General features: G+C 48.5%; 1 protein-coding gene across 1 annotated transcript in view; it reads left to right on the forward strand.

Moving 5' to 3' along the window:
- Positions 1 to 23,582, forward strand: part of PolA2 (DNA polymerase alpha subunit B) — a 70,980-nt gene that overhangs the window by 40,007 nt on the left and 7,391 nt on the right. Inside the window, exons 15-16 of the mRNA XM_084602917.1 lie at positions 5,807 to 5,866; positions 8,080 to 8,206. Of these exons, the coding sequence (XP_084459043.1) occupies positions 5,807 to 5,866; positions 8,080 to 8,206 (187 nt within the window). The remainder of the gene's footprint in view (positions 1 to 5,806; positions 5,867 to 8,079; positions 8,207 to 23,582) is intronic.

The following is a 23,582-nucleotide window of genomic DNA, read 5'->3' on the forward strand; positions in this document are numbered from 1 at the left end:
CGTGTATGGCAACAACCTCGTGGGAAGGAATTCGGCCACTGTACTCGTACGGCAGAAAAAGTTAAATGCCTTTGAGTAGGGCCTTCGAAATGCCCATGTTATAGTGTTCTAGAATTGGAAAGTGCGCCGTCTTCGGCGCGCGGCAATGGGAGCGACGTGGTCGCCAGAGCGATGAAAAGCGTAGGTGGCGCTGTCAGCCACCTACGTAGGAGCGCATCACAAGCGCGCGCGACGCAGAGGAATCGCTTGGGGCGTATGCTTCTGCGGCTCGTTTCCTGCGTGAATTTTGTTGCGTCGCGTTGCTTCTCTGGCTGTTGTACTATGGCACGTTGTTCAGCGAAGAGCGATGATTGGTCAAGCAGGAAAACACATGTTTGCAGAGAGCACAGTAACAGTTCCGTCCGTCTCGTATGACTTTCGCCCCCCCCCCCCCCCCCCCCTTCTTTTACTGAATGCTCTTTTCTTTCCTTTCGTTCTTTCTTCTTGCTCATTGCGCGCTCTTTCTGCTGCCTTCCCTATTCGAACCCTTCCCTTCTCGAAATACACTCAGAGCATGGTTGACTCAAAGCATGGTTTCCTAAGCAACAGCACCGCGGAAGGCCTTCGGGAAACTTTGCAGTCCACAGTCGACCTCGTTGACTACTTATCTGCAAAATGTGGTTTTACATACATTATCACATCGAGACTAAGCCAATACAAACTAGAAAACCTCTTCGGCATCGTGAGGCAATTTAATGGCTGCAACGATCATGCCACGCCAGCTCAATTTTTAGTGACAGTTAATGCCCTGGCATTTTACAACTTGGCGAAGCGCCCAGAGACAGGAAATTGTAATGCTGAAATTGTAAATGCCTTACTTGGAATTAGTCGTACAAGCGAGAAACCTACCCAGCTTCTTTCAAATCCTATTGATGAGTTTGACCGTTTGGTTGACGAGGGAAGGCTCGAGGACGTCGAAGCTATTTTGAATTCCCTTCGCATTCTGTTTTTTTTTTTTTCTTTTTTTTTGCGCAAAAAAAAAAAAAAAACAACAACAGAATGCTTAAGCACCAACTAGCCTGCAAAAGCGTACTCGCATGAATTCCCTTCTTTCAGATGACCACAGATACCGTCACTATAGCACAGTTCTAGTTGTCTCATAGCTTATATTGCAGGATCTGTCGCTAGAAAGTTCATGAAGAAGTCAAAATGCAGTACTTTCTCCACTTGTCTCATTTCAAGCAAATCGTGCGCGGCATAAAAAGAAGAAAATCAATTTATCTCAAACTTCGACCACGGAGGTCTTCTTTATCCGTCCTCGGAGCTTGCAAAGCTCGTGCACACGCTGGAAGAGTCTATCACGTTTTTCTTTTTTTCTTTTTTTTTTTTTTTTTTAGTCAAGAAAGATTAACGCAAATAGCATGCGTGAATTTGCTTTGTTTTTGCAAAGCGCAGAGGTTTCCAAGTTTGGTTGCCGATCATGACAAAGAATTATGACACTTAACATAGTGACGTTCTACGTCCTCAGGCGATTGCGTTTTTATGCCAAGTCGCTAAACCAAGAGCAGAACTCCAAAGCAGAGCAGGTAAAGCACCTAAAGCTGAGGAGGTGCAAGTAATCGTTTTTGAGGACTTTAATCATTCTGCCTTTCTCTTGTGTGTTTTAAAATGTAGCAGCTTAATTTATTCACGGCCTAGTATAATTCATTAATATTCTCATATAGTTCTGTACAGTTTTATACGTTTGTACCATATTCTTGCACTAAGTTGCGATTTTTTTTGTTTTTCACGTCGTCCATTATGTGGTTTCGTTCATTGCTACGTGCTCTCATTCATTCATTTCGTTTTGAGTAGGATTGCCAGTTCATGTATTCGCCCACATTTAAATAAAGTCATCAGTAAGCGCTGCCATAATTTCTGTCTTCAAGCAATCTTCGCATACCTCTATTTACATGTGGCGCAAAAAGTACGCTAACCTAGCCTAAAACACCATTCACTGCGTTTTCAGTTTGTGCGAGCGTCGATGGAAGACTTCAGTCTAGCCCGCATAAACCGGCGCATCCAATATTATAAATTTACATGATCATAGGAATGCGTTAGACATTCGTCATTGAACCTCCCGCTAGTGTTCGAGAAATAAAGCACCCAATACGTTCAGGAGATATATCTTGCCGTTGCTTGTCAGTTCGTCGGCAATATGTATCTTACATTGCCTGTATTTGTAATTGCAGTTCCCTGACGACGGCCGCTTATTTTATAGGGAGCTAGTTGTTTTGTTCATGAACATAACCGTTTTAATACAACGGTGTGGGAGCTAAAGCGACACAATTTATTGCGCCTTCGGAGTCCGATTGAACTAGCGGTGACGGTTCACCCAGCTCTCTGCTCCGCGCTCACTGCGCTCCTCCTGCACACAGCGCCCTTACTCCTGTCATCGCTGAAACGACCAGCTCGCCGGCGGCAGACGGCACACTTCTCAATTCTAGAACACTATACCCATGTGGCAGGGGCATTAAAAACTCACCAGCATGGCTAGCTTATTGCAGCCTTTGGTTTCAAGAATTCAATGTTACCATTGTTTACAAGTCCAGCAAAAAGAATAGCGATGCTGACTTGACTATCAGTCCCATGTTTCTATCTCGCGCTCCACAGTTGGTACTCATGAACACGGTTTTCTTGGCACTCTCCATCGTGTCTGCCTTCATTCAACAACGAAGAGATGACACCAAAATGCAGCCCTTCATAAAATACCTCAAATGATGCGCCTCATCGCTGCCTTGCCTGTCAGGCATAGCCTGTCATCGTATTGCTTGAAAGATGGTGTCCTCTACAAGAGAAACTATGGTTGTAAGGTGTGGGTTTGGGCTAATTGATAAAACATGATAAAACATTGCAAATGCAAAAGCGCTAAAGACGGAGACAAGAAAGCGCTTGCCCATGTTCTTTCTTGTCCCCATCTCCAGCGCTTTTGTGCTCACAAGAAACTGTGGTCCCAAGGATGCTCAATACCTAGTTTGCTCTGCGATGAAGGTTTGCAAGCATGACAGAGTTCCTTCAAGTATGCTAGAAATAGTGCTAATCCAGGCTTACTCCGATTGTCCAGTGCCATTTTAAGGCTTGCCATGAATGCTGATGTCGAGAGACAACACTTGTCAAGCCAGCCGAACTACTCAAACCCGATGATCTGCTTTGAGTCCCATTCTACGAGATTGCCGTTGGCTTGCTCGGACCTTTACTAACATCATGAATGGGTTGCCGGCATGTTATGATCGCCACTGGTCACCTCACCTGGTGTTGTGAGACCTTTCCTGTCTCTGCTTTCCTTTCCTGGCACCTCTGCTGAAATTGGCCACTTTATCTGCAGCCTAGTCCTTCATCATGGTGCCCCTTGTGTTATTCTGAGAGAGGCATGGCATTTGCATCAGCCCTTACCCAGGAAATTATGTGGCATCACTCACCATAACATAGCTGCTTATCATCCTGAAAGAGAAGCTTAATAATGTGACTTTTATACACGTCCAAACTGACCATAAGAACTGTGCTTCCTTACATAATGCTCACTTATAACACGCGCTTTAAAAGACTATGTGCTTCATGACGTTTTGTTTTTGTTGCACGGTCGCAAATCCGCGACTATGCTGGATGCAATCTTAGTGCAAAAGGTTGCACATCCATCATTTGTTGGTGCTACCCAATTCTCTGAGGCCTATTGGAGGTCCTATTTTTTAGAAAATCTGACATCAGTGTTAGCGGTGACAGTGTGAGCAAAACGTCGCAGGCCTGCCTCTGGCAAGTGGTAGTTGCCAGGTGACATGGCCGGGCGTTCATTGGGCAGTGGGTTTCGTGATGCCTTAAGACATTGGCGGGTTGGCAGTAGCTGCCAGCTCAGGTAACTGCTTCAAGATAGGAATGAAACCCTTTGGGAGACTTGGATGCCGAGTCGGGCATGCTACTTCTATACTCACAGACAACATTTTGTGGCTATGCAGCCAAAGCTACAGAGCCAGAACACATCAGCTTATTGCGCAGCAGAATAGAGTCCTGTCAGAAATTTTGCGGATCATGTTGTGGAATATCATAGCATTACAGAACTGTTCACGCTGTTATTACATCAAGACTATACTGCAATACAAGCCAATACAGCATTAATGTAGTGCATTTTAAAATCATAACACTACACATGCAGTTGTGCCTGTTGGGAATCCCACGAAGCATACACTGGCTGCTTCTGCTGCGTCTACCTTCCGATTTCTGTACTTTTTCACCAATTGCTTGCTTTGGCAATGTATGTTGCATGGGATATTCATTAACTGCGAATTTATGTTCACTTTGTCTTCCAGTGGTGTAAAGAAACACATTTCTGCGTCGTTGGTGGGTCAAAAATTATTATTTCAAGTAAAGACGGGACTGGAACCGAAACCGTAACCAAGGCCAGATATGCTAGAACTACTTGGTGTAGTAACACCGTGACTAAAACTCCGTGCCTGTGGCCTTGGCTGCATAGCTACAAAAAGTTATCCAGGAGCATACGCCATGTATTCATATGGTTTGGTTAAAGTAAGGCTTTAATTCTGTGCCGGGTGAGCTTTCACATAATGTGGTAGCTTATGACGATATGCTAATGAGTATATTTTTGGTTTGGTTTGTGGGGTTTAACGTCCCAAAGGTATTCAGGCTATGAGAGATGCTGTAGTGGAGGGGTCCAAAAATTTCAACCACATGGGGTTCTTTAACATGCACCGACATCGAACAGCACACGGGCTCCTTGCTTTTTGCCTCCATCACAAAAGCAGCTGTCGTGGCCGAGATTCGATCCTGCATCCTTGGGCACAGCAGTCAGGCGCCCTAACCACTGCACCCCCGCGACGGGGCTAATGACTATATGTGAGTTAATAGATGCGAAAATTAAAAGGTCAGTGATTAAGTGAGTAATAAAGCCCATCTACTGAGCCATTAACAATGCTCCTGCAATTATTATTGTTATTAATATTGTGAGCCAGGCGCGGGCCGGAGCCGGCCCGCGCCTAGGTTCGTGATCGAATTAAAACGCTAGACAAGGCTTCGCTGTCCTTGCCGTCACGACCTCGCCGTCTCGACCTAGCCTTCTTTTACAAGTGGTGGAGGTGAAATTTGATCCCCTTGCTGCCTTGGGCCCTGCCTCTCGCTGGAGCTACGTTTCGGTCGCCGTTTGGCTACTGCCACCATCGCTACATCTTGCAAAAGAAGGCTAGGTCGAGACGGCAAGGTCGTGACGGCAAGGACAGCGAAGCCTTGTCTAGCGTTTTAATCCGATCACGAACCCAGGCGCGTGCCAGAGCCGGCGCCGCGGGACGATGATGATGGTATGTACAAATGAAAGAAGAAGATCATGGCATGTACAAATGAAAGAAGGTCCACAGAAGGCTCACAATATCATTATTTTGTTGTTTAGATGGTTATTATGTTCTGCATTTGTCTGCTGTTTGGTGCAGCTGAGAAGTAGCAGATTTGGATTGTTTGCTAGGTGCTTCATATCTTAGCTAGATGAAGTGTGAGACTTAATACTGCTGGTTTATTTGAGCATACACCCTAGTACCATTCACATCAAGCATTAAGGAAAAATTGATTTCTCTTTAATGGAAATTCTGCATGCATTTTGAACAAACCTTTGGTTTTCTTTGAGTTCACATTATCGAGTGTCGACTGCATTGGTGATACATGTCGGTTCGGATGAAATGTCTGTGCTTCAACTATTAATGACTGGAATGACACAGCTGTCATTGTCCTTGTGCTGCTGCTTCACAAGAAACAGATAAGCCTTGACCATTCTATGGCGCTCAATTTTCAGCTCTCCAAAGATGACTGACCGGCTGTCCCGTCTCACGAAGCACATCCTGACCCAACACAGGTGAGACAGGTGCAACGATTCAGAATGAGAATTTGATGAGCTAAGGAGCTAGTTGGATGATTGCTTTTGTATCTTTGCAGCTTTCTTTATTTACCTTAGGTACACGCCCAGTACTATGTACTAACATGCAGGAATGCTTTTAAAATTCAACGACTGTATGTTCTTCAAGCAGTAATTCTTTGTGTGGCTGTATGCATAACATTAGGAAGAAGATGGCTACACGGTATGAAAAAGCACTGAGCAAGGGTAAAGGGGGGATAGCCTCAGTTCGCAGGTTGAGCCAACGTTTCGATAAGTGGACTTGTCTTCGTCTGGGCAAGTCCACTTGTAAAAACATTGGCTCGACCTGCGAACTTAGGCTTCCCCCCTCCCCCACCCCCCCTTCTACCCTTGTTCAGTGCTCTTTCATATAATATCTGTATAACAGTGATTTAAACTTGTGCGTTCACTCGATGAGTTCATGAAGCCAGGCCTAGTAGCATGCCTTGAACTGACACCAGCATTGACAATAGCGGGAGAGCATTTCCATTAGACATGTCATTCGTCTGTGTCTAAACAATGAGAAGAACATACATTTTGTCACATTTTACTCGCGGCTGCTGTCTCACATGCATGCACAAAAACGTATTGCAGCTTGCTTAACGGGGCATAGCTTGTGACACCTTGCACTCTTTTCTAGTTTCAAGGAACAAAGATTAGGAAAAGCAAAGTGGACGAGGGTGTTCGTAAGGGTGGACAACAAATAAATCTGCCAGTTAAAGCTGTTCAAGTTCTTTTTTTCTTCACTGGGAGCTTCACTGGGAGTGTGGGAGTGCTCACAGGTTAGTGTCCGCCTAGAGGATCGTACATTCTGGTGTGTCAGGGCAAAAGAATTGCCCATGTTATAGTAATAAAGGCATGTGAATGTGGTTATTAGTGATTTCAGCAAAGCTTCTAATGCCTTATTATTAGTGAAAAGTTATGAGTGGCATCCTGCTGGATAAGAAGCTAGCTTCTTAGGCAAACTAGGAAGATTCCGTCCATAGATACAACCTGTCAAAGGGTAAAAGCCGACGGAAAACAACACCGGTTGCTGTCTAGTAGCTGCTAATGCACTTTAGGATATTCTGTAGACCATGTGAACTGTGGCCGCAGTCAATTCCTGGGAACTGTTAATGGCATGCTTACATGATGGCTTTCACATGCGTGGCATAATACTAAGACAGATGAATGCCGCAAAATGTCATTGGTCGTGTGCGAAATTCATTATCCGAGGCTTTTACATCAAACTTGAAAATGCCATGTCAAGTTTCCAAGGTAAGCAACCTGCAAGGTGTTTTATGTGCATACGCAAGATCACAGTCAAGAGTAGAACATGGTAATACTGGCCTGCTAGAGCGTTCATTTTCCCCATTGGCTACACAAAGGTGAAAGACTCGCCCAAGCGAATTGCGCTATTGTCAGCCACTGCTACCAAATCGAGAATGTTGTCTCAACTCGAGCGGGCAGGTTTTCGCAATATACCGACCAAGTTCTTCAAGTGTTCTTGATAGGCCAAAAATGGCAAAAAAAAACAAAAAAAACTACTTTTTGAAAATTACATTTTGCAAACCTACAGCCTATCTCCTACATACAAACTAATTTATTCACTTCCTGAGCCATTAATTCGACTTTATGTGGTGCAAATGAGCTGAATAAAAAACAAGTTTCTCGTTTTGTTCTTGCTAATTTTTTTGTGCACTGTAATTTAAATGGCTCGTAAATCACTTTTTCCTACATCAAAATTCAACAAGCCATAAAATCAGTGTTTTCACTTTTGACTGGCTCAATTGCTCGAATGGAGAATGCTCACAGGACAGTCATGCGGATCTTCACCTTTAGTTAGTGCGGGATGGGAAGCCGTAATTTCTGAAAAAGGTGTTTAGTTAAGCGGACAGGTTTGGATCAGTGGGGAGAGGCAGGGGGAAAGAATGGTGTCAGTTTATTTGCAAATCACCTGCACCATAAAGCCTAACGCCACGGTAAGAGCTACAGCTAATGCTGTAAAAAGAAAAAGGACCTCAGGAAGTTCTAGGACAATGGCCAGAAACATCTGGGAACCCATGGGAAGTTTCATGTCATTTTCAGGAGTGCTTTCTAACCTCTCAAAATTTTAGTTAGGTTTCTAATGCCAAAGGCAGCACTGATGGGAACACTTCCCGGTCATAATTTTGGGTCATTTGTTTTTCGCACAGCTTTTACCCTCTGTACCCTCCTTCCGAGGACATCAATGTTGACCTGTCCCACCTTGACGACAGCGGCCGTCTGACTGTGACTCCACACCTGCTTGTGCTGCCATCTGACCTTAGGGGCTTTGTCAAGGTAAGCATGAATAGTAGAGCCCTCAGTACAGCCTTCATGAAAACTATGAAGGCTAGTATTGAGCTTTTGCATTGTGGAGAGAGCTGTCCATCATGGCTGTCACAAGCTTTAGAAGTTATAACCCTGCCAACTAATATGCAACAAATCAGGATTGCAAACACTCAACTTTGTACCCTGAACATGTTTTTACTCTTCCTGGCACCCGTCCACAACTTAAAAGCTTCAACTAAGTAGACTCCACTTAGCAGAAGCATTTTTGTGCCTCTTGAGATTGCATTATGCAGTAAAACTTTGCTAAGGCATGCCATGAAGGGCCACTGTCCAGGGCATGACCAAAGGCATGCCATGAAGGGCCACTGTCCAGGGCATGACCTGAAGGCCTCGCCTTCAAAAACGGATCCGCACGCCATGGTCTCGCCCGACGAACGACAAATCCAGTCTCTTTAAAATCACCGGTTATTCCGGATAAACGAAAAAGCATTCAATCAAAAGAAGCAACATCGGGTGCTACTGTGCTGGATACATGCTGTTCATGCGTGCGACAATAGAACACCAAAGATAAAGCATAAAGAGGGTCAAGGCTTTACAGCGGTGAGACAAAACACACTGCGGAGCGTGTTTACAAATGGGCCGTGAGCACTCACCCAAAGACTGAGGTCTGGGACAGTGTCTAGAAAGACTGCATTAAATGCGTTCGCTTTAGCTTAAGATGGCGACCTGACCACGTCCTCGCTCACGAGCTCATGCTTCCTTCTCGTCTTCTTCCCACTGGCCTGGTATCTTCTTACTCCTCGCTGGCCCTGTAAGAAGAGCGGCGCTAAAGATTTAACACACTCCCGGCCATGAAATGTCAGGTGCTGAACTGTAAGGGTACAAGGTTCTGTATTGGTTGCGTAGTGACAAATCCGTCGCCGAACTTGACCTTGCGGGAGCCTTGTTTTGGCAAACTTTGTGCTTGTTTCGTGGTGCCTCATGTAGCCTCTAGTTATCGAAGGCGAGCAGATGGGTGCCATCAAGCCCAAGAGGACGTAAGGAAGCAAGGATGGTATCAAGAATATTGACGCCATATTTATGGCGCTGAGTAGTCCTTGGGTAGTAGGAGTGGTCCAAGGAGGGATCCACACGCTTTCGTTGTACTCATGTACATGGCACCAGGCTGCTCACACTCAGTCTCGTGCCCAGATCTGGCTGCACCTCGCTGGTCATCCAATACAACTCGCTGCTAGATTGCTGCATCGTCAGAAATGCTTGAAACGGCGAATGAGTTCTATCATCTCAGCTTCCAGCTTGTACTTAGTGCGGACGCCGGCGTTGGAGGAGCTTCGTGGCGATGTGTACAAGTTCAGCCGGCAACGTCCAGCCTTCTGTTATCAGGTGACTTTTGAGGACTTTCTTGCTAGCTAAGGCCAAGGCACGCAATGTCTTTTGTAGTTCGTTCCAGAGTTTGATTCCAACGCTCTCCTACTTGCTTACAGAAGCAAAGAACCACATGGCGTAAGGGTAGATGTTCTTAATCGAGCGTAGGCAGGCCAGTGACCTGGCCGGAACATTATCTTGGTGGTGGGTGTGGCCTAAGGGAGGGAAGAACTGAAACGTCTCGGAGAGGAACGGTGCCACGAAAGTCGAGAAGCGGTAGCGGAGGTAGTCGAAGATAGTGCGTACGTCGTTGTCTGCTATCGCTGTGGAAAGCCGCTGAAGCATCTCAGAGGGCCTGACGATCAGCTTAGAGATGCGAAAGTCTCTTCGATCATGCAGGAGAGCGGCAAAGTACTGGTCCCACTTCCAGCAAGAGTGGTATTCTTCCCAGGTATTCAGAAGAGGTATGGCCTCTGTCTGCTGTTTGTGAGCCCGCACAAGGCCCACGAAGGATTTATCCGGCTTGCACTCCAAGTCGTGCACATTCTGAGCGTGCCTGTGCATGTCCGCATCGGGCTTTAGGAGTCCCAGAGCTCGAACCATGAATCTTGGGAAGCCTTCATCGGAGAACTGCTCTCACAACAAGTAGTCTCCTTTCAGCAGCCTAGCTGCCGGCATGACCTGCACTCGCGGGTTGTTGGGCACCAGAGTGCTTCTGACAAAGGGAAAGATCTGCAGTTCTCTGTGTAGGGAATCCAGTAGGCTAGTCAGGTTCTCCTCATGGCTGGTCTCCAGCAAGCAGATGTCGTGCATGGCACCCTGCAAGTTCTCTCGATCGTTCTTTCCTTTGTACTCGATGATGCAGTCCATGAATAAGTTTGACACCTGATGGAGAAATCGTTCCTTGATCTTGTCGTCTGGCTGCGGCATACAGGTATGATTGAAGTAGCGGTGTAGCTTGACCACCGTGGTGGTCACAATGAGGTGGCGGTAAGACCGCGTGTCGAACGGGTACTCACTTCCGCTCCATTTGTGTTCACATGCGTGGTCATAAAGGTCGGCGCAGGGATTCACAGGGTTCTGCTCACAGTTTTCTGGTCAGAGTGCCACCCAGCGGCAGTCCAGGTGTCTACATAGAGGAGTCTTTGTGACCGTCTGATTGACTCTACCCAAACGTGGTCCAAGAATGTCGTTGAAATAGAACAGGTCCTGAAGAAGGCCTTCGGAAATGCTCTGGTTGTTTTATCTGCTTGAGTTGATAGGGTACCCTGCGGCGCGGGTCTGGTATTATAGTGAGCTTCGGCAGCTTGACACTGGGTCTTTCGGAACAGGGAGCTATGACTCGAGCAGCTGCGTCTGAAGGTGAGGTCATTGTGGACGTCAGATTACTGCGATGACTCAGAAAGTCTGTCAGCGTGCGCGTCGCACTGTCTTCATACTCGATGACCGTCACATACTCTGCTTCGAAGCATGTGTCATCGCCGATGTGCTCTTCGAGCTCGTCAGTTGGCTAAGCGTTGTCGAATCGGATTGATAAGTCGGGTGTTCTGATCCCATCGAGCCGTCCACTTAGATCTCAGTCTATCCATGGGGAAGCAGCACTCGAAGCTCTTCGTAAGGTCCAGGCAAGACTACCGGGTTTCGGCACCAAAATGTTTAAAAATGGGTCACGAGCACGCACCCAAAAACTGAGGTCTTTGACGGTGTCTAGAAAGACTGGATTAAATTTGTTCGCTTTAGCTCAAGATGGCGACCTGACCATGTTCTCGCTCACGAGCTCACGCTTCCTTCTCGTCTTCTTCGTCCTCGCTGGCTCGGTAAAAAGAGCGGCGCTAAAGATTTAACAGAGCAAATAGGGTGAGCAATAGGGCCAAAGTGCTAACGACAGCACATGAAACATTGCTCCTCGCATGGCAGCAACTCACACAAATATGCCTAAGCTGTTCCTGCAGACACTGCTTCCGTCTTCTTCTCACAGATCTTTGTACCGTCGTCCGTGCATATTCCGCTGGCCCCTGACGCATGCTGGTATTCCGCCGGGCAAAAAAAGCCCTGAGCCTTGCTTTCGACACGCTCATCTACCTTCTTTTCCCTGCCGATAACATTCCGTCCACACGATTGCCAGCTCAATCATGCGCACTAGCGCTGCCCGGGCAAACACCAATGCAAACAGAAAGAAGCGTGCGCGGTTTGAAACAATAAAAAGGGCCGCAGGGCCCCACACTCCCCCCCTCTCAAGACGGGACACCTCCCGAGACGTCAAGCAAGGAAAGAAAGAAGGGGAGGGGGGAGGAGGAGTACAAAAAGTGGTGCTGCTGCTGATGCAGAGGGAGTACCCGCTTGAAGGCATCTGCCGGGTTGAAGAAATTCCAGTCAGAGGAAAGTCCACGTGGCTGCATACTTTCTGCCCAGTCGTCGTACTTTCTGAGGTCTGCGACCTTGACTGGTCCGGTCTCTCGACCACCCTGCACATGACGAAGCATGTAGGCGAGCTGAGATAAATGCATTATTACCATTAAAGGGCCAGTCCACCGATGAGCAAGAGAGGCGAGGAGCAATAGAAGCAGTGAATCCTTTTGCTGCATCATTTAGTGGGTGCGAGCACTGGAGTACTTTATCCCCAACCTCAAACTGCAAAAGACGCCTGCCCTTGTTGTACTGGCCACTGTGCTCCAGGCAGGTGAGGTCTAAACTCTCCTTAGCCTCCTTTAGGGTTCCAGCGAGGCGACTGGAGAGATCCTGGGTGAACCTGGAATAACTCGGAGCCTGTAATTCAGAGGCATGTGCAAAGGCATGCTCAATAGGAAACCGGAGCTTACGACCGAGGACAACAGTCGCCGGTGTAAAGTCCGTTGACCGGTTTACCGTAGTCCTTGTGGCGAAGGTTATCTCCTGCACACAAGAATCCCAGTCTTTGTGACGCTCTGTGAAAGCCACGAGCATGCTTTTCAGGTTTCTGTTGACCCGCTCTGTGATGTTGGCCTGAGGATGAGGGAGTAGTCTTTTTATGCTGTACCCCGAGAGCTTTGCAGGTGTGAACAAATATCCTGCCAGCAAAATATGTCGCATTGTCAGTGATAAGCTGCGCCGGGAAGCCAAACCGGGTTAATGCGTCTGGGAGCTTATCCCAGATTACCTTCAAGTCCAGTTTACACAGCGGGTATAATTCTACCCATTTAGAGAAATGGTCGTAGCGGTTTCCTTTCACTGATCTAGGATAAGGGCCCATTACATCACAGGCAACAATTTCCCATGGGTAACGGCTCTCCACAGGTTGCAAAAAGCCCGGTGGTTTCCCTCCCCTTGGCTTCGCTGTCTGGCATGTAAGACAAGTACGGACGTATGTCATGGCATCCTTTCTCATGCGGGGCCAAGTCACGACGCCACCCAACTTGTCATATGTTTTCTTGCTATCGCTGTGGCCTGCAAGGCAGGCGTGTGTCATAAAAATACTCCAAAAAGAGCTTGCGAAGGCTCTTTGGTACGACAACACGAAATGGGGACTCACCACTGTCCGTGTCGGCAGCGGGTTTATACCGCAGGAGAAGTCCATCCTCTACTTTCAAGTAGCAGTCGTAGCTGCTGGTAGGAGCTGTGCTTCCTGCAGGGTTCTCTTCATATCTGGATGCACTGAGGATCGCTTAGTTGAGCTTCGAGCAGCTGTTGATGGGAAACCAGTGTGCCCCAGGCATCAGCGGATTCTGACATAACCAGGACTTGTGGCGCATGCTCGCCATCTGCAAGTAACGGAGCTCGGGACAGGGCGTCAGCTGCCTTGTTGAAGGTGGCTTTCTTGTATTCCACCCTGTAATTATATAATTCTAAAGAGCGAGCGCCCAGCGGGCTAGACGGGCGGCTGAGTTTTGCAGCTTTGACAACAAAGATAGTGCCGATACAGTAGAACCCTGCTGATACGTTTTTCACGGGACCGTAAAAAAAAACAACTTAAGAGCCGGGAAGAAGGACAAATTGAAAAATGACAGTAGTAGGCAAGTGAAGGCATGTTTATTACCATGCTAACGCTTAAAAATGTCGTACAGCGTTGTCTGTTGCATTTTCTCGCGTCCCGTGAGCACAACTAATTTTTCCAATACTTGCAGTGCCGTGTGGCTCTCGTGGTCGTCGCAAACATGCCTTCTAAGAAGGTATAATGCCGCTACAGCCGAAGTGAAGGTGGGTTCAGGCAGCGGCTCAACCTCCTCCTCTTCGTCGCCACTGTTGTGCGCGTCGACACACTCGGTCACGATCTGGTCAATAGTCATCATTTTGGTGGTGACAACGGCGTCGTCTACAGAAACATAATCGCTGTACACGATCCCGTAGGCGCCAACTGCTTCCATGGCCGTGTCGAGTTCGCAGTCCTTGGTGCTTACAGGTTCTGCTGCACAGTCTGCGTCGCCGAAACACTTCGCAAAACAGTTTTTGATCATTGCAGCAGTGACAGCGCTCCATGCTGTAGCCAAATAGTGCATGGCATCAAGAACTGTAATGCCAGTCGGCTGCTGCTCGCTATCCACTGAGGCCAAAATGCCTGACATTTTTTATGATGCCAGCGTCTAAGGGTTGAAGGTGGTTTGTTGTGTTTGCTGGAAGGTACACCACCTTGACATTCCGCAGCGACGTAGTGTCCTTAGGGTGCGCGGAGCAGTTGTCTAAAAAAAGAACAACCTCTCTTCTCTGACTTCCCATTTTCGAGTCCAGTAGAACAAGAACTCCTCAAAAATTGCGCACGTCATCCAGGCTTTGCTGTTGTTCTTGTAGTGGCAGGGCAGGTACTGGATGTTGTTTAGGCACCGTGGGCTTCGAAATTTTCCAGTGACCCACGGCTTCATCATCTCTGAGCCATCTGAGTTGCAACACAACAAAACGGTGAGGCGTTCTTTGCTGCTTTCCCACCGTGCCAAGTCTCGCCTTTAAAGCTCAGCGTCTTTGATGGCTGTACCTTATAAAAGAGGCCCGCTTCATCGGCATTGAAAATATCCGTGGGTTCGTAGCCCTCGATAATGCCGGCCATGGACTCTTTCCAGTTGCCTACGGTAGCAGTGTCCACGCTTGCAGCCTCCCCGTTCACGGTTTGATAGCAAATTCTGTGCCTTCTCTTAAAGTGGTCGATCCAAACTTTTGACGCACTGAAATCGTCGATCCCAAGCTTGTCTGCTATCTCCAGCGCTTTTTCGTGTAAAATGGTGCCATCAAAATTCATACCTGCAGCTCTGGCTTGCTTGAACCTGGTGTAAACAGCCTCATCAAGCTGCACGTGCCCCCCACTGCGGGCTTGCTTGCTTTTGATGTCGAATGACCGGGCGTTTCCTTCGATCTCGTTTCTTTTCGAAACAATGGAGTTCAAGGTAGATGGCGCGAGTCCAAGATCTTTTGTGATACACAGCCGCTTTCGCGTCAGGTTTGCATCTACGGTGCAAAGAATGTTCAGCTTTTTCTCCAAGGAGAGCGCTTTGCGCTTTCTTGATTCCATCACTGTAACAAGTTCTTGCGCTGCGGCGGAACGAGGCAGCCGCTAACCCACAGCGATTTACGTTGCAGCGTGAAAGAGTCGGCACGGCGTCAGGTGGGCGATTGAGCGCGCTAGACGCGTGTGCACACTACCACGGTACGAATTCACTTCTTGCATATCCCACAGCAGGAAAATACACGCAAAATGATTGCTAGCCGGAGGCACAAAACGATGCAATGATATGTGGAAGGTGTCCGAAGCACGAAGTCAGCCGCGCTAGCACCAACCACACAAAAGAAGCAGCATGGGAGAACGAGAAATGGCACGATGATAGGTAAAAAAAATGCAAAAAAAAAGGTGCGACTGCTGATGATGATGATGACACCGCCTGCCCGAGCGTTGCAAGCGCCTTCTGTAGACACGCCAGCAACGACTGGCCAAGTCAGGTCAAGTCAGGCCAAGTCAATTGGCCTTAAAAGTAAACATGGCCGCCGCTGCTTGTTACTCAGGCCTGCCAGTTCGCGACGTACAATGCGGGAATGTGCCCGAAGTTACGACGTAACAGCAGGGTTTCTAATGCATAGAACACTATGTGAGTCATGCCGGGACTCGATCATAAGAACGGAGCACCAGGGAACGCAACAGCAGGGTTCTACTGTACATGACGAACTTTTTTAGTGCAAATACAATCGCCAAGCACCCTTTCTCTGTTAGTGTAGTTTCGCTCCGGCAATGAGAGAGTGTGACTTGCAAATGCCAAGGGGCAAAGCTTCCCTTCGTGATCCTGAAGCAAAACAGCACCGATGCCATACTTACTTGCATCAGTCTGCACTGTAAAGGGCCGGTTTAGGTCCGGGAGTTGAGATGAGCAGTATTGGCGATAGCCGTTGACAGCGCCCGAAACGATCCCTGCTCCGTGTCTGTCCAGGACCAACGGACACCTTTCCAGAGAAGCTGATGAAGGGGTCTTGCCAAGTCGGCACAGTTTGGAATGAGGTGGCGGTAGAGACCCACCATGCCCAAGAATCGCTGCAGGTCCTTGATGTTTGTTGATGGTGTCAGCTGCAATATGATTTGCAGTTTCTCCTCGTCAGGCTGGACTGTGCCCTGTTCAACAATGAAACCAAGCGGATTGATTCTGCGTGAAACCAATTGCACTTTGCGGGGGTTAATGGTGATGCCTGCGTCCTGTATTCGTTGCAAAACTGGTTAAATGGATCAGATGCTCATCTAGGCTTTCTGAAAACACAACGTCGTCCATGTATGCCATTGCATAGTTGAATTTCTCATCTCTGAGCACTATATCCATTACGCTGTGAAAGGTAGCAGGTGAATTGCATAAACCGGAAGGCAGTTGGACAAACTTGAATCATCCCCAATGGCAAGTGAATGCAGTTTTTTCGATGTCACTGTGGTCAATCGGTATTTGCAGAAAACCCCTGCTACAGTCCAGAGTAGTGAAGAACTTTGCTGACCCAAGTGTGTACATGACAGAGTCGACTGATGGATAAGGGTACGAGTCTCTGACTGTTACGGCGTTCAGCCGCTGATAGTCGACACACAAGCGTGCTGTGCCGTCTTTCTTAGGTGTAAGAACAACGGGAAAAGCCCAAGAGCTTTTTGAGGGTCTTACTGCACCAGCAGCCACCATTTCATCCAGAGCGGCATCTAGAAGACCTCGCTTGTGGAGGCTCAACGGCCTCGGGTTGAAACGGATCGAGCAGGAGCTGCCAGTGTCGATCCTGTGCGTGAGCACGTTAGCATTTCCAGGAGCTTCCGTGCACATGGTAGTGAAGGGCTGCAGTGCCGCTTCGATTCTGGATCGTTCCGCTGGTGACCCTGTGAAAGACTACTGGACAGTGAGTACACCACTTTCTGCCACACCGACTGAGGGGGGGGTCTGCGACCAGAAGATTTGAGTGACGCTCTGTTATCTTTGCAATGAACTTGAGTGGTTCTGCGTTAATGCCATATCAGTAGCTGTCTGAATGTAGGTCGACAATGATTCCTGCCTTCGAGATGTAGTTACGACCCAAAATTACCGGACAAGAGAGTTCACTTTCGACGCACTTATCTACTTTCGTTTCCCCGCCGATAACATTCCGCCCCCACGATTGTCAGCTCGATCATACGCACTATCGCTGCCCGGGCAAACACCAATGCAAACAGAAAAAAGCGCACATAGTTTGAAACAATAAAAAGGGCCGCAGGGCCCCACAGACCAATGCTTTGATCAGGTACCGGAGATAGTCTGTACAAAATGCTACAGCAATGTGTTTGCCACAAAGCAGCAAAAATACAAATCAAAGCTCTCTCATCCTCTCCTTTGGGGAACCAGCTTCCCCGTTCTCTACGCTGGCCCGTCGAGCCGCGAGGCTGACATCAGAATCGCAATGACATCCATTGGTCCGTCTCGCTGACTGACGGGTGAAGGATGAGCGCACACCACTAATTGTGTCTGCCGCTTGTTGCGCACTTTTTCCTCGCCACGGCCAGACTGAATGCAGCGGCGCTCGCTCCCTTGCCCGTTTCGTTTTCGCACATGCAGAGTACCACGCCCACCCTCCGCCAAACGCGGAGGAGGAAAAGGAATTGGGCTTGCTATGGCTAGACGACTGGGCAGGAAAGTGAAAAACCTCTGAAAGGGAACAGAAGGAGACGGAGATGCAAAATCGTTTGATTGCGGTGGCTTTAACTGCGTTAATAATTACTCTTTTCAAAAACATTTTGCGGCCTTGCGTTCTGGGGGGCGAAGCCTCACAGTCACCAGGGAAGAAAATATTTTTGTCCGGAGGGTTGACAGTGGCCCTATAAAAGTTCTCCTCGTTTTCCCACTGCTAGCAATATCGATCGGGGAAAATCTAAACGTGAATGTCAGCTACCAGAAGCGTTCCTGATGAAAAAGAATAAGCAGAATTGCATCAGTGATCCATCTGTGATCATCACCGAAAAGAAGTGCAAGTTTTTATCATCATAATTGCCATGCGGTGCACGGAGTGCATTGCCTGTCATATGTGTGCGCAGGGAATTCTTTAAAAATGTGCATTCCTTCATTGGAATAAATCAGTTGTAAGTCCAATGGTGCGGTGTGTGTGCCTTCTTTGTTCGTGTCCTAGGTCTGTTTTCGCTGTTTTCCTTTTTATTTGTGTAGGACCACAGGTATTGATTATGCCTGCTGCCAAGGCAGCCTCATAGCAACTAATGCTGTCTCCAAGGCACTTTCTCAACTGCTGTGTGTACAGTAGAATCTTGTTGATACATTCCCAGTTCATACACTCAAAATCGCGGGCAGTAAAAATCTCGCAAACAGTTGTACCATTTTTTCCTGGTTAATATTGTTACTGAGCAGTATTCGCTGGTTGTGCTGAGGATAAGGAAGTGCGACAGACTCCCAAAAGAAGAAGACACAGTCGAGTGCTGAGATCTGTGCTGTGATCATCCTCAGTGGTGCGGACAGCTGTCGGACTGACATCTCTTGGTGGAGGTGAATCCTTCGATCCCCGTCACAAGCTGGATCTCCGCAGCGGCCAACACATCGGTGCCACCACTATGACTACTGACGCCACTACATCTACGGCCACCGCACCTGCTGTCGTCATGGCCCATCCCCGTGACCCCGGAACCTTCTGTGGGACCGACAACGTTGATGTCGACGACTTGCTGGCCCTATAAGAACGCGTCAGCAAGCACTACAGGTGGGATCCCACACTTATGCTCGCGAATATCATCTTTTACTTGACTGGGACAGCGCGAGTAAAAGATGACTTCATGAAGCCCATGAAGATGACTTCATATCTTGGGATATCTGTAAGCAGAAGCTCCACGACCTGTTTGGAAAGCCTATTGGCCGTCACCTCGCCACCAAAAATGCGCTCGCTTCTCGTGCCCAAACGTCTACAGAGTCTTACATCACTTATATACAGGACGTCCTATCCCTGTGCCGCAAAGCTGACCACGCCATGCCTGAGGAGGATAAAGTTGTCCACATATTAAAAGGCATTGTTGACGATGCCATCAACCTCCTTTTATACAGGGATTGTTTCACCGTGGACTCTGTGCTACAAGTGTGCTGACGTTTCGAGTAAGCGAAACAGAGGCGCATATCTCATCATTTCGACTGGCTACCGAACACGGCTGCTAGCTCCTCCTGTGTCGATCTTCCGACTTCTCGACCGCTTGCTAATGACAGTACTTTGACCCACATAGTCCGCCGCATAGTCTTGAGGCAATGACTCCCGCAGCTTCACCCTCGCCTACCCCCGACATCACCTTGGCTACAGTATCACTCATTCAGGCTGTTGTTCGCTAAGAGGTGGTGTTGTTCACCATCGACCTTTGTTCCGGCTACTATCAGATCTCTGTTGACGAGAGAGACCGTGAAAAAACAGCGTTCATCACCCCTGACGGCCTCTATCAATTCAAAGTCATGCCTTTTAGCCTTTGCAATGCCCCAGCAACCTTTGAACGCATGATGGACTCTTTGCTCTGAGGCTTCAAGTGGACCACTTGTTTGTGTTATCTTGGCGACGTAATAGTTTCCTCTTCTACATTTGAAAGCCATCTCCTTCGCCATTCTACAATCCTTGCACTTTTTCGCCGCGTCGGACTTCAACTAAACTCCAAAAAGTGCAGCTTTGGTCACCGACAAATCAGAGTCCTTGGTCACTTGGTTAATGCTGCCGGCATTGAGCCTGACCCCGACAAGATTCGTGCCGTCAGAGATTTTCCCACTCCACGTTCATCCAGCGATGTACGAAGCTTTATTAGCCTATGTTCTCATTTCCGATGATTCGTCCTGAATTTCGCAGCCCTTGCTTGTCCTCTTACCAATCTCCTCAAGGAAGACATTTCATTCTCTTGGGGGCCTGAACAAGTTGCAGCTTTCTCGGAACTTATTGCTACTCTCACAACTCCACCCGTCTTGGCCCATTTCAACCCGTCCGCCAATACTGAACTCCGCACCGACGCAAGTGGCCATGGCATTGGAGCTATACTTGCCCAGCGACAACACGGCCGCACAAGGGTGATTGCGTATGCCAGCCGCCTCCTATCTACGTCCGAACAAAATGACTCTATCACAGAGCGAGAGTGCCTGGAACTTGTTTGGGCTATTACAAAATTCTGCCCTTATTTGTTTGGCCGCCCTTTTATTGTTATAACAGACCATCATGCCTTGCGTTGGCTTTCCTCCCTCAAAGATCCTACAGGCCATTTGGGGCACTGGGCGCTTCAATTACAAGAATATACATTTTCCGTCGTGTGCAAGTCCGGCTGGCTTCACCAAGATGCACACTGCTTGTCCCGTCATGCCGTTGACTCCCCTAGTCCTACTGACTCTGACGATGATGCATGTGTCTTATCTGTCTCAGCCTTTTCTAATATTACCGACGAACAACACTTAGATCATTTGCTCCATTCCCTTATCCTCCGTCTGACCTCCGGCTGCTGTGATCCATCTCTCGCCTTACATGTACTCCACGAGAACGCCCTATACCGACGCAATATGCAACCAGACAGTGCAAACCTTTTGCTCGTCGTTCCTCAACATCTGCGTTCCACCATACTTGACCAGTTCCATGTTGCTCCTACGGCTGGCCACCTGGGTGTCTCTCGCACATACGACAGCCTATGCCGACGTTTCTACTGGCCGAGGCTCTACCGCTCCGTCCAGAAATACGTTGCCGCATGTGAATTGTGTCAGCGTCGGAAGAAGCCCATAATTTTGCCTTCTGGCCATTTGCAGCCGATCCCCGTACCCACTGACCCGTTTTCCCGCATAGGTGTTGACCTTCTTGGACCCTTCCCAGCTTCCGCCTCAGGGAACAAATGGATCGTAGTCGCCACCGATTATGCTATGTGGTACGCTATTACCCGAGCCATCCCGACCAGCTGCGCCACAGACGTCGCTGACTTCCTCCTAGAAAACATGATTCTACATCATGGTGCCTCTCGTGAGCTACTAACTGACCATGGCCGCTGCTTCCTGTCGCGAGTGGTTGACGAAATTCTTTGTTCGTGCTCCGTCCTCCACAAATTCACCACAGCCTATCACCCCCAGACCAACGGCCTCACGGAATATCTAAACCACATGCTGTCCATGTATGTGTCTGATGACCACCGGGATTGGGACGTTCATCTATCCTTTGTGACATTTGCCTACAATTCATCTGTCCATTCTACCGCTGGATGCTCTCCATATAATTTGTTATTTGCCTACACCCGTTACTGCCCTTCGACACCTCACTACTCACGGCAGACGCCACCAGTACTTACGCCAGTGATGCCGTAGCCCGCGCTCATGATGCCCGCCGGACAGCTCATGCCAGGCTCTCTGTATCCAAAGACTCCCAAAAGTTCCGGTACGACAGTTGCCACCGTGATGTCCACTACACTCCTAAGTCGCACGTCTTGCTGTGGCTCCCGTGCTGTCGCGTGGGCTTGTGTGAAAAACTTTTGCCCCGTTACACAGGCCCTTACCGAATTTTGCGCCCCATGGTCGACGTCACATACAAAGTTGAATCTGTGACTCTGAAATCCTCGTCCAGAGTGCCATCCTCTGAAATAGTGCATGTGTCCCGCCTGAAACCCTATTATGCACATTCTGTTTCACTAACGTAGAACGCACCTGGACTGTGCTTTTCCCGAGGGGGGTAGTGTTACTGAACGGTATTCGCTGGTCGTGCTGAAGATAAAGAAGTGCGACAGACTCCCAGAAGAAGAAGAAGATGCAGACGAGTGCTGAGATCTGTGCTGTGATCATCCTCAGTGGTGTGTACAGCTGTCGAACTGTGAATACAGTCGAACCCGGTTATATCGAATTTTGGTTATATCGAACTCGCGGAATATCCCCTTGAAAATCTCATGTAAAAGTATAGGAAAGCTGCGTCATTTATCGAACTTGATTTCACCAGTCGTTCGATATATCGAATTGCGCACCACGCACTGGAAAGTGTGCCTTCTCCAAAGACGATTGCATCACCCTCCGCCGTTTGCCGCGTGACGTTTTCAAGGCACGCACGGAAGGAATGAGAGGGAACAGTTCGGCGATGGCTGGTCTAGGGAAGCGCCGCACCCATCCCCCAAAGGCGCGCGCATCTGCGATTATTGTTTCCCGCGCGCCAGCACGTGACGTTTGCAAGCCATGTGTGTGAATGAACCAGAGAGAACCGGTGGGAACGAGAGGGGAAAAACGCGATAGAGCGAAGCGCAAGGGTGTGCCCATTCTTTTGCCGAGCTATCTTTCTCTCCTTCCTCTCTCCCGGCCTTCGTTCGCAGTAGCACGCAATACGCGTGCGCCAAGCCAGCTCAGCTCGTCTTCAGACAGAACGTCGGACGCTTTCTCCAGCGTGTGTTGCGAACCCTCTGCACGCGGCGGCTGACGTGGCTATGGCGCCTGCGAACGTTAGAAAGCGGCAGATCTCTCTTTTGCAAGAGTCGTCCATTCTGATCGCTGTGCTGTACGCGCTGCGTAGCGTAAGATATGGTGGCTGCGGACGTTAAGAAGCGGCAGTTTTTTTTTTCTTTTTTTTTTTTGTGGGAGTCGTTTATTCTTGCATATATGAATCAACAAAAACACAAAACACGCGGTCAGCTGCGATCATGACACTGGCTTTTAGCATTTTTCGCTTCAAACAGCATTTGCAGCTGTCACGCTTTCCGATGGTTTTGTGGCTGTGGACTACGCCCGCCTCAAGCGCGGCGTGATAAATCAAACCAGGCTTGTGCAATCAAGCCATCACGGGCACTCTGCCAAGTTTGTTACCCGCCACCGCAGGAGCTATCAAAAGATAAACACGCCGTGACGTTATCGCTGCGCAGCATCTTGGCACGCTGCCAAGAAGTGAGCTGTGGATGAGCCGACTGAAACGGAGTGGCGCACACCATCGACATGCAAGCGAAAATGCTCGCGAGTTCTGCCGCGGCGGCACAGAAACCTTGTTTTGAGCTGCCGCGGTGTCTCGAGCTGTGAGAGGGACGCAGTTCCAACAAGTTGAAAATATTTCGCTCTGTCGCTGCCGCTCGTCGCTGAGGTCGCTCAATCGCTTGCATGTGAGTGAGCTGGCCTTAACGCTGTTTTTTTTTTTTTTTTCAAAAATTTCGGGTGCGAAAGTGGACGGTGGGTTCATTATGCGAGTGGGTTGATTATGCCACAATTACGGTATCATTTTTTCGCATTGTAAGTGGCGTCACACGCCGATTTCTGTATAACGAATTATCGATATATTGAACTATTTTGCGATCCCCTTCGAGTTCGATATATCCAGGTTCGACTGTTGAACCCGGATATATCGAACCTGGATAATTCGTATTTTGGTTATATTGAACTCACGGAATATCCCCTTGAAAATCCTATGTAAAAGTATAGGAAAGCTGCGTCATATATCGAACTCAATTTCACCGGTCGTTCGATATATCGAACTACATCTCACGCATTGGACGGTGCACCTTCCCCAAAGAAGATCACATATCAACCTTGGCCGTTTGCCGCGTGATGTTTTCAAGCCACGTGTGGAAGTAATGAGAGGGCGCAGTTGGTGATGTCTGGTCTAGGGCAGCGGCGCGCCCTTT

This window comes from Amblyomma maculatum, chromosome 4 (assembly GCF_055883805.1).
Source record: "Amblyomma maculatum isolate TAMU_Amacu chromosome 4, ASM5588380v1, whole genome shotgun sequence".
NCBI lineage: Eukaryota > Metazoa > Arthropoda > Arachnida > Ixodida > Ixodidae > Amblyomma > Amblyomma maculatum.